Genomic DNA, 14,048 nt, shown 5'->3' with positions numbered 1-14,048 from the left:
AGTTGCGAAAGATAATTTTCATTCCAGAATCATCGAAAATACATTATTTACTGCGTCTTCTTGCTGGTCGCTGCAGCCGTCGGGGCGGGCGCCGAGTAGAGCCACATGATGACGAACGCGAGGAAGCCACCGATCACCGACCACAGACCGGCGATCCACACCCATCCGCCGGTGATCTTCCAGCTGCGCGGGTACTCGTTGTGGGCGTAATGACGGACCGTCACCTCGTGCTTCTCCTCGATGTTGGTGAGGAAGGGGCGCTTGTAGTTCACCCGGAAGGAGAAGATGCCGTGTTGATCGGGCGTCGTGAACTGGGCGCTGTAGATGGTACTGTTCTCGGTGCGGCCGGTAGGCTGCAGGTCAAGCCGGTGGAACGGCGAGAGCATGGTGAACTCCAGCTGCAGAGCGTCGTCGGCGGGGACCTCGAACGGAATGAACCGATCGTGGCTGTATTCTGAGACCTCAATGCTGAAAACCTGCGCGACCAGCGTTAGCTTTGGGGTTCGATCAGCCCCACCGACAGGTACCACATACGGTTTCGTTCTTGATCCGGTAGATCGTAGGGTTCAACTCGACATCAGGGGCCTCCGGCGTGGGAGCCAGGTGATGCTCGATCTTGCCGACTTTGAGGACTCCGGTCTCCTTGAAAGCCCACGACGTGAGCTGCTGGGCGAACTCGCGATTGGCGGTGGTGGTCTGCTTTCCATCGGGAGCCTTGACCTTGGCGGAGAACCACTTGTCCTGAAGGCTCTCCACGGAACCCAGGAGCACAAAGCGGGCGGAGTTCCGAGCCTGCATGGCGGAGACCAGCGCCAGCTGGGAGCCAGTCGCGGCAGCCTCCTCCACGGAACCGGCATCCTCCTTCGGGTTATAGCTGTATGCAGTTTCGGGGGCACGCAGGATGGGCGCGAGAAGGGGGCTGTCATAGCCGAGGGTGTGAGGCTCGGTTCTGGGGAAGGCCAGGACGCCGTCGCCGCTGAAGAAAGACTTGAGACCTTTCTTCAACTGACCGGGTTGTTGGAGGAGCAGAACGTCGTGCTTCTCCGCCGCGGAGATGGTATCGTAGTTGAAATGGTCGATGGCGACAGAAGAGCGGTCCGAGGAAAGGTGGAAGTCGAGCTCGAGAAGAAGGGAGCTGATCGCGCTGGGGGTCGTGGATTTTCCAGTGAGGGCGAGGATGACATTGCCGTCTTTGTTGATGAAGTCGATGATATTCTTGGGGCTGAGAGCCTGTCCCAAACCTGTTGTCTGCGGTCAATTGACGCACAGCGGGAGACATGATGTCGCATCGGGAACAAAGCACACCTTTCGAACGAGGGGGAAGAATCAGGAGATGATCGTAAGCTCGCTCTCCGAGCTCGAACAGCGAGAGCTGGTCACTCTTCGGCGACTGAAACTCAAGAGTATAGCCACGCGCTGGGGACCGTCAGCATGATGTTCATCAGCTTCCTCAGAGAAACTACCTTGCAAGTCGCCCCAGAAAGTCGAGTACTCGTCCTTCTCCGAGCCGTCCTCCAGAACGACCAACAGACGAGTTCCTGAACTACTCAGCGCATGTACGGCGGCGAGGAAGCCGAACAGCAAGAAGGAAAGCAACCACCGCATGGTTCTTCGTGTGTGTGTATCAGAAATCCGCACAGCGGAGCGGAAAATCAGCGGAAGTCAATCAATGGCCCAATCCCACCGAGAACTGAAAGAGAGACAAGAATGAGGAGTTGTTGATTTCCGGGTGTTGTTGGAGAGACTATAAACGGGCGACGTGTTTGGACCGAATGCCAAGAACGGCTCGCCGCCTTGAGTTGGAACGTCACTTGAACCTCGACTCCTCCTCCCCTCTCCATATCCCGAACTCCCTCCACCCCATCGCGAACCCCCCTCGGTCTGTCGCTCGGTCTACAGATCCCTCCAGTCGGTCAATTTCCCAGTCGAATTCTTTCCGGATAGTCCAATTGACTCGTTCGATCCCCTCCCGGTCTCCCCTCCGATCGGATCTCCCGCGAAAAGTTTCTGTGAATCTCCCGCATAATGGCTACTCCTCAGTTCTGGTCGACGCCTCTGCGCTATCTGCGCTGGGCCTCCCACGAGAAACCCGCTATCTTCTACTCCATCATCATTGGCTCCATGGGCCCTATCTCCCTGGTGTCTCTGCCTCCGCTCCGACGGGCCCTCGGCGACGTCGACCCCGAACCCATTCCCTTGACATATCCGAGTAAGGCTCCCTAATGTTGCGCTATCCTAGACGGAGAGTACAGACCTCCTTGGCCAAAGATCTGGACTAACAGCCTCGGTGGCAGTCCCCTCGGGTCCCCGGGTAACTCCGCAAGGCTACGATGACGAGTAAACTCGCCGTGGAACATCGGAAGGCGCCGCTTCGTTTTGAGATTTGATTTCGTCTTGTGTATTTAGCTGGGAGTGATTGAGACAATGGAAAGTCCCGCCTTTTTCTTCGGGCAGATGCGTCATCCGCTATTTGGAAGGAATGGAGCGAGCAGGATCGAACCCTGTGGGCGCAGTCTCTTCCAGCTAGGTGTTTCTATACCCTGGTGGTGTGGCAAGCCCTTAGGGCAAAGGTGCGAATGCTACAATGTATTGTATAAAGGCTAGAGTGGAGATAACGCATTGTGAACTTTCATATCTTCTGACAACGCGAGAATCTATAGAACGACTGCTAATATGCGTCACTGAACCACTGATTGTGAATGTCCCGTCAACCACTCGGACAACCATGCAGTGACAAGTGAGGCGGCAAAAACTGGCAACAGAACGATACAGAAGCATCCGGCGGGCCCCTCAATCCAGTCTTTCCTGCCGTTACCGCGGGTCGTTCGCCGCCTGGTCAGCACTGTCACCCACGGCAGTCATTGACCATGAAGATAAAAGGCCCCGGAAGTTGTCGGGGTCCTTCCAGCTTTGTTATCAGCGTACCATGGAAGTATGCGTCGAGGGAAGGCAAAGCCTTAATAAAAAGCCCATATCCAGCGAGCATTGATCTCATTCTCAGGCCCTCTGATAACTGCTGTACTAACGCCGTCGCATCTACAGACAAAGCTACTCAGATCAAGCAGGCATACGGGTACGAAGGCAATACGATCCACAGCCAAAAGGCACACTTTTAGGACCACTTCGCATATTCAGATGACCACTAGAATGCATTGAAGCTGATGTTACAGCGCACCGTCATCCCTGAGGAGGCATGCTATTGTCCTCTTTATCCTTATAAGGCCAATTACGCCAACAGAGCTCCTGTTGGCCCGCCTCTGCTTGCCTAACCATTTCCATTCGAAACTGGCGATTACCCTCCACTGCCCTCTCAAAGTTGTCCGGCTCGGTCCCGCCTTCCAGGTCGATATTGAGGGGTTCCCTAACCTGGGACAATAGCTGTTCCGACTCGTTCCATTCCTGCGATTCCGCAATAGCAGCCTCTCGCTCTTCATCGCTGAACACAACTGGACAAGCTGCCGAGGAGATTTTGCTCCATACCGACGGAGTCGTGATGCCTACTAACGCAGCACGTAAGTTAATTACGTCTGCGTTCCAGGGTACCCTGTCTGGCGAAGGAGATACTGCAGCATTCCAAGATGAGGAAGTTTCAAAACATCCATGTGTTGGTCATTGTGTACACCTGTCGCAGCTGTGTAGTAGAGGTTGGCCTCTTCTAAGCGAAAAATGGCTTTGGATTGTCTCTGGTCGTCGATATCCATCTCGTCGAAATGATCAGGGAGAGATGGAGTCTGCAGACTTTGAGGCCGGGAGGAGTCGTGCTCACAAAACGCGGGATAACCTGCTTGCATGAAGCGCGGGAATATCACGGCGTCCTGCCAATCAATGATACTGACAATTTTGGTGGATCCAGGTACCAATAAAACGTTACCCAGACTCAGATCGGGGTCTCTTAGTGTCGGAGCGCTGGAAGAACCCGGCCGGATTAGATGAGGCGCCAACTGTAGGAATCGCGAAAGTAACGAGCTGTGCTCGGAGGGATGAATGTCATGGTCAATTGGTAGGAGGAATGTCTGGCGAGGCTGAGCTTTGGCGTGATGCTGAAATGACAGCCATCTCTCGGCGAGCTGCGGCGGTATATCACTCCACCGGTGAAAGCCCTATGGCAATGGTCAGCCCAGTTCATGTCGGCTCTTTTTCTGACAACCGAGAGCGAAATGGGAAGGGAGAAGGGGGAAAACCTACACGGCCCACGGTCAATCTCCGTTTTGCTTCGTTCGCCATGCCAAAACTGCCGGGCAGACACAGGGCCGATAACAAAATTCTCTACGGTTGGTATCTGGGTTTCCCCGTCAGGGTCCTTCTTGTAGTATAAACTTCCATACGCAGGAAAATGGAAGTCAAAAATTTTCCTCTCCATATCTGCGATTTGTGTCATGACGTCTTTTACCTCGTCGGTTGAGAGAGACAACCACCGTGAGGAAAGACTCTCCCCCTCCACCCGCTCTATCAAAATATACTCTGCTCCGACAGGATTATCCGATGTTGCTGAGTATGTCAAGACCTTCGGTACTGGCAGGTTGAGAACAGCTCTCAAAAAGTCCATCGTCGCCACCTCACTGGCGGTTGTGTAATGGGGAGGCCCGGCAATGGGAGTGGGAATTCGTCCAATCACCTCACGGCCATTCCTTGCTCGCAGAACGAAGACTTTGTTGAAGCCTCCCTCTGGAAGCTTAGAAATATCAGGGCAATAGTCTTGTTGTACTGCTTCGCCGGCGATCCGTTGGAGCTCTGTTGGTCGAAACTTGACGAATCGTTCGTTTAAACGGTCGGTCTCGTTGAATCTAGCTGACATTCAGTAACTGAGACCGGAGCCATCATAGGCTTAACTTACATCCATCGTCGTGATGTATTTCGAAAGAATTCCTCGTGGGGTGCTGGTGGGCTGGTGGATAAGTGACGACGGGATGAAAGACATAGCAGGCTGCTCAGAACAGACCCATGGGTTACGGAAACAGGGAATGTGTGATACGCTTCTAACAATGGTGAGTCTCTGAGGAAACGTCACCATTGTTCAAAAATAACAAGAGAGGCAAAACATTGAGCGCACGAAGATGTTGACGGGGGTGGGTTCACTTGCAAGTTGACAGCTGAAGGCGGAGCTACTGGACGGCCGGGAACGAGATCGAGTCTGCCTTGTCATTGAACCGCCAGATATCCAGCCGTGATTTTCTGAATCGCCCAGTAGTAGCGGTTTGAGTTACTGGTGAAGGGTTAACTAACTCAGAGAGGTACTTGATGGACTATCACATTTACTGGAAAGGGGCTTTGAACATCAATTGTTAACGTGCTCCAATATCCTTCTGGGGCAAAATGGTGTTATCCAAATCGGTACAAGTCGTTCCGGTCCAACTCGTCCTCTTACTGACGAACCTGGACAGCCGATTTAGGGGAAATGGATATCGAGCACCGGTAAGATATGGAAAGTGGGTGATGTTTCTATGATTACCTTGTGTGGAAGACCGGATGATAAATGGGCTCGAAGGCCTGATTAGGCTCTTTACGGCTTGTCATCAATTATGACAGTCGGTGTGAAGACCACTGAAGCTGGGGGCTCTTTCAAAGTCCGTGCCACGGTAACAAGTCTATCGTCACGCCTAACAGCACCAGGGATTTGTCTATGTCGATCATATCGTGATATGATTCGACCGTAAAAAGCTCTGGCTGACGAAAAACTTGGTTTAGAATGTACATGCAGCATAGTAACTGGAGATAGGTAGGGTGATTACTAAAGAGCGGGATAGACATCAAGATATTCAATTAATAGAACAACCCGCACCCCGCAGGGTCGAAGTAACCAAATACAACGCCATATATGCTCATATCTACATGTAGGTCATGAACAGCATCACTGTGTATCGTCAAGGCTCCTAGCTGACAGCTCCCAACTCAGTTGGATGCTCCCATCAGACTCCGCAAACTGTGAGAAATGATCCAAAATACCTCTTGGAGAAACGGGCAAATGCAACGGAAGCAGAATACCGCAGCCAGTACACCAACAAAAGAAGAAGTTCGAAACGGCAAATTTTTCCGGCAGAGCAAGAAGACGAGGTCAAATGGAACAAAAACCAGGACTCGGTATTACAACAAGAACAGAGAAACAGAGAAAGCTAAGCAGCCACCCTTGCAGAGTCCATCACACAAGCGCCAAGATTGTCAGCCCCTCAACATCATTAAGTCTAAGTAACGTCTTATCCATGGAAGCATGGGGCTTGACGGCACCATTACAGGTCGAGGATTCCAGAGGCATAACCCAGGGTGAAATCTGTGGCATGACCAGGTCTTAGTCCGGGTATCCTTGGGCTTGTGGAGACGCTGGAATCCCGTGGGTTTAGAGTAGACGTGGGTGATAAATGCAGAAGTGGTAGAACGCAGCAGGATCCAGGTTTTCGAGGGAGCATGTCCGAGGTGCATGTGCTCATCAGCTTGCAGGCACTATGCAGGAAGGGAATGGATAGTAGGCTTTTCTCATTTTTCGGCATTTCTTTTTCGCCCTGTTCTTGGTTTCGATTCTCCCCTTTACCGGGGCCGGCGCGGAACATCGCCGCGTTCCCTTGCTGGCTGTGATCTCCGGTCCGAGTACGCTGACTCCGGGGTATATCTTGCCTCCATTGATCCTATCCGCGGTTCTGGGGCTGTGGTAGAAGGGTAAGCCATCCCGGTAGTTACCGGCGCATAATCGGGATCATGCTCATAGCCACCAGCGTATCTAGGGGCAGTGTTTCTTCCATCATAACCATAGGCACCAGCGGCAGAGGTGTATGTATAGGTGGGGTGCATATCTGCCGACACGGGAGGCTGGCTTGTGGTGGTGTAGGGAATCTGCTGGGAGGCAGGGTAGGGGTTCTGGCCGGCAAACGGCGAGTGGTTGGAAGGGTTGGGAGGAGGGTAAGAAGATGATGGGTTTGGATACGGGGGACTTTGAGTCTGTGGGTATGGCTGTGCGTAAGGATCTATCCCGTATGTCTGAGATGGAGGGGCCGAATAGATCTGTGGGGGAGATGGGCCTCCTTGTTGCCGTCCTTCATGAATTGAGGAAGAAGCATAACTGGCTGGCGGCCTGTTAGGTGCATGAGACATTGAGTAGTCATGAACGTAGCTACCTCGTGGATAACCCTGATTAGCCCGATGTAAAACATCTTGTTCCCATCTAGCAGAGTCGGCCTTGAGATCAGCAATCATTTCCTGTAGCGCATTAGAAGGTTAGCGTCGCATTCCTAGATCGACGGAAGGTCCGCTAAAGGTAAGGAGAAGAGCAGTCAACAAGAACCTACAGTAGTAAGGTTGCGGTAAGCCCGGATGAAGAAACCCTGCCGGCCCTGTTCGCTAAGAGTCAGTTACACCGTCTCGCAGCAAGACCTGTCTAGTAGATTGCTGGACATTGTCTGGTTTTTTAAGAAAAATCGGGATACGGACATTATGGTTTCCGGGTCTTACGAGTGCATCATTTCCAAGGTAACGGCATATGTCTGCTTGGATGACTTCCCGGCTGATCCCATCACCGGGAATAAAATATTCATTCTGCCGCTCCGGGCGTGCATATCCAGTCATTTTTCCAGGGCAAGAAGTCCGGTATTAAGGTATGTATCACCAACGGGTCCAAGTGGGCTCCAGGGAAAGTCCGGTCAAGGTATGGGTAGCCGAGGGTCCAGATATGGGGAAGATCAAGCCCGGTGGAACTCTTTGGGAGAGCGGATGGGTAGAAACAACAGAAGTACAGTCAAATTAAACTGTATCCAGAGGGGAGAAATCCAGGATGAGGATGATGACGGCAAAAGGTCGACCTTTTTCTGCTTACTGAGTCACGGCACCCGGTGCGGAAAAGAAAGGCGATTCCAACAGTGGGGCTGAAAATGGATTCTCTCTTGGCTATCACCAGTGTGGACAATTAAGGAGATCCGAAATCCTGGAGAGGCAGGTTCTTGTCCGGGAAGTTGTGAAGGCTTCGACTTTAGAGCTCCTCACCACACGGACAGGTTATCCAGAAGGGATCCAACGTGACGGACCAGGAAATCGGAGGATGACAAGAGCAGAAGGCCCCGATGCCGGTCAACAGGAGGTAACGAGAGAGATAGAGATGGTGAGGGAGAAGAAGGCGACAAAAGATTTGAAGATGTCGGGGGAGGAGGGGGTCTGCAGATGATCCGAGTTGAGGTCTCTCTGGGTCGATAGGTTCCTGTATTCCCGTACGTTGATGTTTGTTCCTTTGGAGGCTGGCGAGAATGCCAGAGGAAGCGTTGAATCAGGAAGAGAGAAGGGGAAGAAGAGAGGAAGAGGAGGAGGAAAGGAAGAGAAGGGAAAAGGTAGGGGAAAAATAAGGACCGGCGAGGAGAGCGGGAAGATAAAGGTGGGGGAAGAACGCTGGACGGCTGGAGGATATTACGGGCGAGAAAAAAAAAAAGGAAGAAATAAATAAATCAATAATAACCCCTAGTAATAAGAATTCTCATGATTGATTGACGGTGGACAGTTGGGCGGTTGGGCCGGTCTTTTGGGCTGCAGTTGTTGTCTGGTGCCACGACCAGTCGACGACTCCACCAGGCCGGCGATTAGACCCCAAAGGCACCTCCAGCAGGTGCATGCACCTCCCAGCTCAGTTTAGTCGCTGTCTGTTGCCGCATCCAAGCAGGATGGAGTCTTCTGGGAGTACACTCTGGGAGATTTCTCCTGGCCAGCGTGGAAGCTTATCAAATCCAAGGTGTAGCTACCAACATAGCCGTACGTATACATGCAACGTGGTGGATTCAACGGCTCCTTCTCGGTACCCAAAGTGCTACAGTACTAATCACCTAGCAGGTCTCTAGACGGAGATGGACTCCGACACTTCAGTCTGAGTTCCAGTCTTCTAGATCCTATGGGTGGGGGAGGGGAGTTGGTGGCGGATGGATCTACTGTACCCAGCTCTTGACGCTGATGGCCTTTCTGCCTTATCCCGAGAAGGTTCTTCATGACTGTAAAAAAAAAATGTCATTGAATGCAATGACTCAGCAGGTGACCATGTCATCCGTAGGACAGGACACCTTCGATGTTGAATGGTGTTTGTATCTCGAAATGGGGGAGAATACGACGATGAGTTTCCTGACCCAATCACTCCCGATGGTGATGTTGGGACCTCGATCGATAAGAATGAAACCGAATCAACAAGAATGCAGCGTAGACTTGTGCATCTGCAGCCTCGACCCCTCCCTTTGCAGGGAACAAATGTTGACAAAGTACGTTGGCAGAAGGAGGTGGTGGTGGTTGTTTGGTACCTGAAGGAGACTGCGGGGCATCCTCGGAGGGGGAACGATGCAGGTTGGGCAGGAATACCCGACCTTACGTGGCGATTTGGGCAGACACCACACACTCTTGCTCGCACCCTCCTTCTCGTCGGCTCCTCCATCCTCCCATCAAGATTTTTCCCTTTCGCCCTGAAGAATCTAAATCACCTGCTCTATCTACTCCAATGATCTTTGGGTTCCAGAGCTCCAGTCCGCCCGGTCCCGAACCGCCGACTCTGACTGGAGCTTATCCTGGTGGTCCGAACCATGGTTGTCCTGATATACGCCCGTAGTATGTACCTCTGCATGTATATGTATGGCTGGCGATCATTCATTCAATGGACATGCACCCACCAAACCGTGTTCTCTGGATTCTCTTTGTGGGGTTTCAGATGCCCTCGAGGCATGACTGCTTTACCACCCAATCATCCCACCATTCCTCGAACACCTTGTCTCGCTGTCAGATCTCATTCCTTACGAGCTCAAACATGGGCATTTCCTGTCCTTTCCTTTCCTTTCCAGTGTCCGAAGAGCGGTCAAGCTCCCCGGCCTTTTGGCGCGTCCGGCGGAGACCCCATCGACTACTCGAATGAAAGTTGTACAGGTGTCTTCGATGGCGCTGCACCGTCTCCCTTAGCAGCTGCATCTAACATACCCGTCCCTGCTGAGCACCATAACAGTAAATTGTTAACCCTTCTAATTCATCTAATTCACGCAATGTTCCGCTCCTCGGACGTCTTCCCGTCTTGCTCCACAGAGTCGTCGACTCCCTGCACTCAAACTGCATCTCGCAAACCCAGCATTGCCCATGTTTGTGTACTACATTCGTCCGAACAAAGCGCCATTTCCAGGATGCCTCTTGACCGTTCTACCTGATATATTCAAAACATTTGGCAGTCTGGATGGCACAGTAACGTGCGTGACTCGTGCTCGCATGGTCTGAAAGAGAACGAATTGTGCGGGTCATCCATCCCTGGTAAGCATACGGCGTACCGTCGAGAATCAAACCACCCCTTACGGTCATTGCATGATGACGCCGTGTGTCAAACAAGACTTCACTGCAGCTAAGCACCGCTTCGCCCTCGCAATTATGGGCCGCAATTATTCTCCTGTCACAACCTGACACAAGCGCACCGGGTGGTTCTCGTGACAGTGTTGCAATATATTCGAAGTTGTTACTCGCTGCAACGGCTGCTGAAGCAGAGATAGCGGACACGTGGGACCACCCCATGGGCAAAATGAGGAGAAGTCGCAAACCTACAGACAGTTTGTTATGAGCGACTTTCTCTCTAACTTGAAGCTTCATAGTCTATGCTACGAGGCCTGCGAGGACGCGTGTTTCGAGCGAAGGCAACGGGAGGCAACGTCTCCTTGACCTATGCAGCTGCGGCCGGGAAACTAACTGATGACCGTCATCTGGACAATTCAGGATCTTGGAATGCGTAGTTCTTGGTGGGGTTTAACGTGGCTTGCTTCGCTATCCAGTTGAATGTTGGAGGCCACAACAAGGTGAGTTGAACAACACCCCAAGTTGGGAGCGACGCTTCAAATTAGTTACTGGAGTGAATTTCCTACGGCTCAGATTCAATCATCATCTTATCTTCCCTCTAATGTGCACCATCACAGAAGTTCCACTACATTCCATAGAGTAAGCAGCCTGTGTTCTGTATGGCCCATTGGATGCCCAGTGCTAGACAGCTTCCCACATACCTGGTAGGTATACTTGTATTGTTCGCCCATATGTCACCTGCGAGAGTATCGGCCAAGGTGTTTAGACCTCGGGAACGAATAGGAGGTGCCATAGCAGAACACGCTAACCCATACCGGCACCCGCAGAATGCCGTATGTCACGTGACGTTAACCTCCCCCCAAACATCACATCGTCCCATCTTCATGGCAGTGCAGGAAAGATATGACGCAACCCAAACACATGCAATCGAAGACTAGAAGGGAAGCAGTGTCAGGCAGCCGCAACGTTTTAAACCAGCCATGACGATATCACCGACAGCCTCAACATGCCGAGCTCGTCCCCAGAAACGTTCGCCGCGTCCTCCTCCCCCGGTAATTCTCTGAGGCAACACCATTCCCGCTACACCAACCGGCAATTCCAACTCCTCCGCACGGGGTCCACAGCCTCCCCGCTCCGTGTGATTGCCCATATCGACCTCGATGCCTTCTACGCGCAGTGCGAGATGGTGCGCCTGCGCACGCCGCCGGAGCAGCCGCTCGCCGTGCGACAGTGGGATTCCCTCATTGCGATCAACTATCCGGCGCGTGCGTTCGGGATCACGCGCATGATATCCGCGGCCGAGGCCAAGAAGCTCTGTCCCGAGATCGTGCTGCAGCACGTTGCCACCTTCCGCGAAGGCGAGGGGGGCAAGTGGGCCTATCGCGAGGACGCCTTCCGGAATATCGGCTCCGATAAGGTGTGTCTGGACCCGTACCGGGCGGAGTCGCGGAAGATTCTACAGGTGATGAAGGAGGAGCTGGCGAGGTGGCATGCGGATGTGGCGGAGGACGATGGGCGCGGGGTCGGCTCGCAGTTCCAGGTCGAGCAGGCCGGGCTGGAAAAGGCCAGCATCGATGAGGTCTTCATTGATCTGTCGCCGCTGGTGTACGGGGTCTTGCTCCAGCGGTACCCGGAGTTGCGTGTCGCGGCGCAGGACGACGATAAGCTCGCGGCGCTGCCTCGTCCGCCAACCACTGCTCTGGAGTGGGCTGCCGAAGACTGTCTGGTGGATCTGGACAAGACGGAGGCGGAGGTGGATGACCCGGATTGGGATGATGTCGCCATGCTTATAGGGTCCGAGGTGGTACGGTCACTCCGGGCTGCTGTTTGGGATAAGCTCCAGTATACCTGTTCGGCGGGAGTCGCGAAAAACAAGATGATGGCGAAGCTGGGAAGCTCAACCAACAAACCGAACAAACAGACCATTGTGCGTAACCGTGCGGTTCAGAATTTCCTCGGCGCGTTCAAGTTCACCAAGATCAGGATGCTCGGGGGAAAGCTGGGCGATCAGGTCACTGCTCTTTTTGGTACCGAACAAGTGGCAGATCTCCTTAAAGTGCCTCTTGAGCAATTTCGGGCCAAGCTGGACGATGACACTGCCCTTTGGCTATATGGGATCATTCGTGGGGAGGATAGGAGCGAGGTTAACCCCCGGACACAAATCAAATCTATGCTCTCAGCAAAGTCATTTCGACCGAGCATCAATTCGTCCGAACAGGCGGAGAAGTGGCTGCACATTTTTGCTGCTGATATCTATGGGCGACTTGTTGAAGACGGCGTACTTGAGAATAGACGCCGTCCAAGAACAATAGCCCTGCATCACCGACAGAACGCGCAGGTTCGTTCCCGCCAAAGCCCTATTCCAGGTTCAATGCCTATCGATGAGACGATGCTTTTTGAGCTCGGAAGGACGTTACTCCGCCAGGTGGTCGGCGATGGCCTTGCTTGGCCGTGCGCAAATCTATCTCTGAGTGTTGGGGGATTTGAAGATGGGGTCGGGAAAAACCGAGCAATCGACTCGTTTTTGCTGCGAGGAGAGCAAGCCAAGATTCCTGGAACTAAGCGGAATCTGGAAGCTGATATGTCTCTGGAGAGGCAACAGCCCTGCGAGAAGCGGCCAAAGATTAACGATGATGGAATCCGTCGGTTCTTTACGAAATCTCCGGTTGACGATGTTACAAGAGTGGAGCCGAATGCAGAAGTTATTGACCAGAGCGCAGACCCTGAACAACTGCCTGAACAGCCTCTTTCGGAGACTCAACCGTTGGGTTCTTATTTCTGTGATCAATGTGGAAAGTCAATCCCAGAGTACGACAAAGACGAACACAATGACTGGCACTTTGCAAAAGATCTGGAAATCCAGGAGAGGCAAGCTGCCAGAAGCTCTCGTCAGGTAGAGAGCCAGTCCAAGAACATAGGGTCTTCTAGTACACGGGGCAAATCGGGCCGTGGTAACCGCGCTAAGCCAGAGAAAGGGCAAACTCGGCTCCCTTTTGGATAAAGATTGCCGTTTGGATGGTAGTATAACTTGATGCTACTTCATACTATCGGCTTCTATCTTTGATGACTTCCATGTCCATAGCAGCGTAGGGTCCAATTATGCGACCACATCCTGCGATGGGATGAACTTCACCTCCACAAGCGATCGAAAATCTTGCAATGACCCTGTCCAACCGGCAGTTCCTCTTTGAACCCAACATTGCGAATCTTATCCAGGCCCATCTCTCGATTACGATCGAGAAGAGTGAAGCCCTCCTTTACGAAGATCCATGCTTCCGGGGAGATGGCACGGAAATTGAGGCCATACTTCCCCCACATTTTTTTGTACTCTTCCAACAATCCATCCAGACCGCTCCATGCATCCTCCACTGAGTCTGTATCCTTGAGCCCGAAGTACACAGCCAGGATGGGCCACTTACGGGACCAGGACCCTGGATCAGAACTGTCCACGATGTTGAAGGCATTGCCATCCGCCTCAGCGGGCTTCACTATCGAGAGGTAGATCTCAGACTTGCTGATCAGGTCCTGGGAAGAGTCGGTGTTCGTATATATGAAGTTCTTGAAGGTCCCGGGGAATGGGGCCTCCGCGTCAGCACCATTGATGTATCGGTGTAATGCCAGGTAGAGTACCAGAGGTTCGACGGAAGTCATGCCAGTTACGTCGGGAATATGACCATTGGAGCTGTATGCATTCAAGTTTAACATAGAAACGTGAATAAATGTACTGATATCTGACCTTTCAATTGCCTTGAAAATAGGTAGGTGGCCATATCCATCAT

General features: G+C 52.6%; 7 protein-coding genes across 7 annotated transcripts; 2 read left to right on the top strand and 5 right to left on the bottom strand.

Moving 5' to 3' along the window:
* Nucleotides 1-4: 4 nt before the first annotated feature.
* Nucleotides 5-1,759, bottom strand: BDV59DRAFT_171918 (dolichyl-diphosphooligosaccharide-protein glycotransferase). The gene is made up of 4 exons (XM_073688641.1): nt 1,464-1,759; nt 1,306-1,416; nt 535-1,241; nt 5-476 (listed from the first exon to the last, which is right to left on the bottom strand). The coding sequence occupies exons 1-4, from the start codon at nt 1,603-1,605 to the stop codon at nt 48-50; spliced, it is 1,389 nt and encodes a 462-aa protein (XP_073550815.1). The 5' UTR covers nt 1,606-1,759; the 3' UTR covers nt 5-47.
* A 78-nt stretch (nt 1,760-1,837) lies between these two features.
* BDV59DRAFT_171917 (NADH:ubiquinone oxidoreductase subunit NDUFA3) lies at nt 1,838-2,641 on the top strand. The gene is made up of 2 exons (XM_073688640.1): nt 1,838-2,209; nt 2,295-2,641. The coding sequence occupies exons 1-2, from the start codon at nt 2,026-2,028 to the stop codon at nt 2,339-2,341; spliced, it is 231 nt and encodes a 76-aa protein (XP_073550814.1). The 5' UTR covers nt 1,838-2,025; the 3' UTR covers nt 2,342-2,641.
* Nucleotides 2,642-3,177: 536 nt separating this feature from the next.
* BDV59DRAFT_191319 (putative mitochondria protein Fmp29) lies at nt 3,178-5,514 on the bottom strand (the record flags this gene model as incomplete). The annotated part of the gene is made up of 8 exons (XM_073691884.1): nt 3,178-3,548; nt 3,623-3,906; nt 3,964-4,040; nt 4,090-4,100; nt 4,186-4,459; nt 4,505-4,784; nt 4,835-4,924; nt 5,450-5,514. 8 exons carry the CDS (start codon nt 5,512-5,514, stop codon nt 3,178-3,180), a joined length of 1,452 nt encoding a protein of 483 aa, XP_073550813.1.
* Nucleotides 5,515-6,316: 802 nt separating this feature from the next.
* BDV59DRAFT_126878 (putative transcription factor RfeG) lies at nt 6,317-7,872 on the bottom strand. The gene is made up of 4 exons (XM_073686908.1): nt 7,417-7,872; nt 7,275-7,319; nt 7,104-7,185; nt 6,317-7,052 (listed from the first exon to the last, which is right to left on the bottom strand). Exons 1-4 carry the CDS (start codon nt 7,549-7,551, stop codon nt 6,520-6,522), a joined length of 795 nt encoding a protein of 264 aa, XP_073550812.1. The 5' UTR covers nt 7,552-7,872; the 3' UTR covers nt 6,317-6,519.
* A 758-nt stretch (nt 7,873-8,630) lies between these two features.
* Nucleotides 8,631-9,671, bottom strand: BDV59DRAFT_126800 (uncharacterized protein). The gene is made up of 2 exons (XM_073686906.1): nt 9,607-9,671; nt 8,631-9,552 (listed from the first exon to the last, which is right to left on the bottom strand). The coding sequence occupies exon 2, from the start codon at nt 9,380-9,382 to the stop codon at nt 8,846-8,848; it is 537 nt and encodes a 178-aa protein (XP_073550811.1). The 5' UTR covers nt 9,383-9,552; nt 9,607-9,671; the 3' UTR covers nt 8,631-8,845.
* Nucleotides 9,672-10,852: 1,181 nt separating this feature from the next.
* On the top strand, nt 10,853-13,398 carry BDV59DRAFT_126862 (DNA-directed DNA polymerase eta). The gene is made up of 2 exons (XM_073686907.1): nt 10,853-10,973; nt 11,097-13,398. The coding sequence occupies exon 2, from the start codon at nt 11,276-11,278 to the stop codon at nt 13,268-13,270; it is 1,995 nt and encodes a 664-aa protein (XP_073550810.1). The 5' UTR covers nt 10,853-10,973; nt 11,097-11,275; the 3' UTR covers nt 13,271-13,398.
* Nucleotides 13,399-13,920, bottom strand: BDV59DRAFT_199268 (uncharacterized protein; the record flags this gene model as incomplete). Its single annotated transcript, XM_073693327.1, has 1 exon — nt 13,399-13,920. One exon carries the CDS (start codon nt 13,918-13,920, stop codon nt 13,399-13,401), a length of 522 nt encoding a protein of 173 aa, XP_073550809.1.
* Between the last annotated feature and the right edge of the window lie 128 nt (nt 13,921-14,048).

Source organism: Aspergillus ambiguus (assembly GCF_047715705.1).
Source record: "Aspergillus ambiguus strain CBS 117.58 unplaced genomic scaffold BDV59scaffold_5, whole genome shotgun sequence".
Classification (NCBI taxonomy): domain Eukaryota; kingdom Fungi; phylum Ascomycota; class Eurotiomycetes; order Eurotiales; family Aspergillaceae; genus Aspergillus; species Aspergillus ambiguus.
The sequence above is the reverse complement of the archived record's forward strand: the minus strand, read 5'-3'. Positions and strand labels throughout refer to the sequence as shown.

What these genes read in the sequence shown, in the direction of transcription:
- BDV59DRAFT_126862 (XM_073686907.1), top strand. Translation starts at nt 11,276, where the DNA reads ATGCCGAGCTCGTCCCCAGAAACGTTCGCCGCGTCCTCCTCCCCCGGT.
- BDV59DRAFT_126800 (XM_073686906.1), bottom strand. Translation starts at nt 9,382, where the DNA reads ATGGAGGAGCCGACGAGAAGGAGGGTGCGAGCAAGAGTGTGTGGTGTC.
- BDV59DRAFT_171918 (XM_073688641.1), bottom strand. Translation starts at nt 1,605, where the DNA reads ATGCGGTGGTTGCTTTCCTTCTTGCTGTTCGGCTTCCTCGCCGCCGTA. An exon ending in TCTTCCCCCTCGTTCGAAAG is followed by an intron (nt 1,242 to 1,305) that starts GTGTGCTTTGTT and finishes CGCAGACAACAG; the next exon opens with GTTTGGGACAGGCTCTCAGC. An exon ending in ACCGGATCAAGAACGAAACC is followed by an intron (nt 477 to 534) that starts GTATGTGGTACC and finishes CTGGTCGCGCAG; the next exon opens with GTTTTCAGCATTGAGGTCTC.
- BDV59DRAFT_126878 (XM_073686908.1), bottom strand. Translation starts at nt 7,551, where the DNA reads ATGACTGGATATGCACGCCCGGAGCGGCAGAATGAATATTTTATTCCC. An exon ending in TAAGACCCGGAAACCATAAT is followed by an intron (nt 7,320 to 7,416) that starts GTCCGTATCCCG and finishes CTTAGCGAACAG; the next exon opens with GGCCGGCAGGGTTTCTTCAT. An exon ending in CTTACCGCAACCTTACTACT is followed by an intron (nt 7,186 to 7,274) that starts GTAGGTTCTTGT and finishes AATGCGCTACAG; the next exon opens with GAAATGATTGCTGATCTCAA.
- BDV59DRAFT_171917 (XM_073688640.1), top strand. Translation starts at nt 2,026, where the DNA reads ATGGCTACTCCTCAGTTCTGGTCGACGCCTCTGCGCTATCTGCGCTGG. An exon ending in CATTCCCTTGACATATCCGA is followed by an intron (nt 2,210 to 2,294) that starts GTAAGGCTCCCT and finishes CCTCGGTGGCAG; the next exon opens with TCCCCTCGGGTCCCCGGGTA.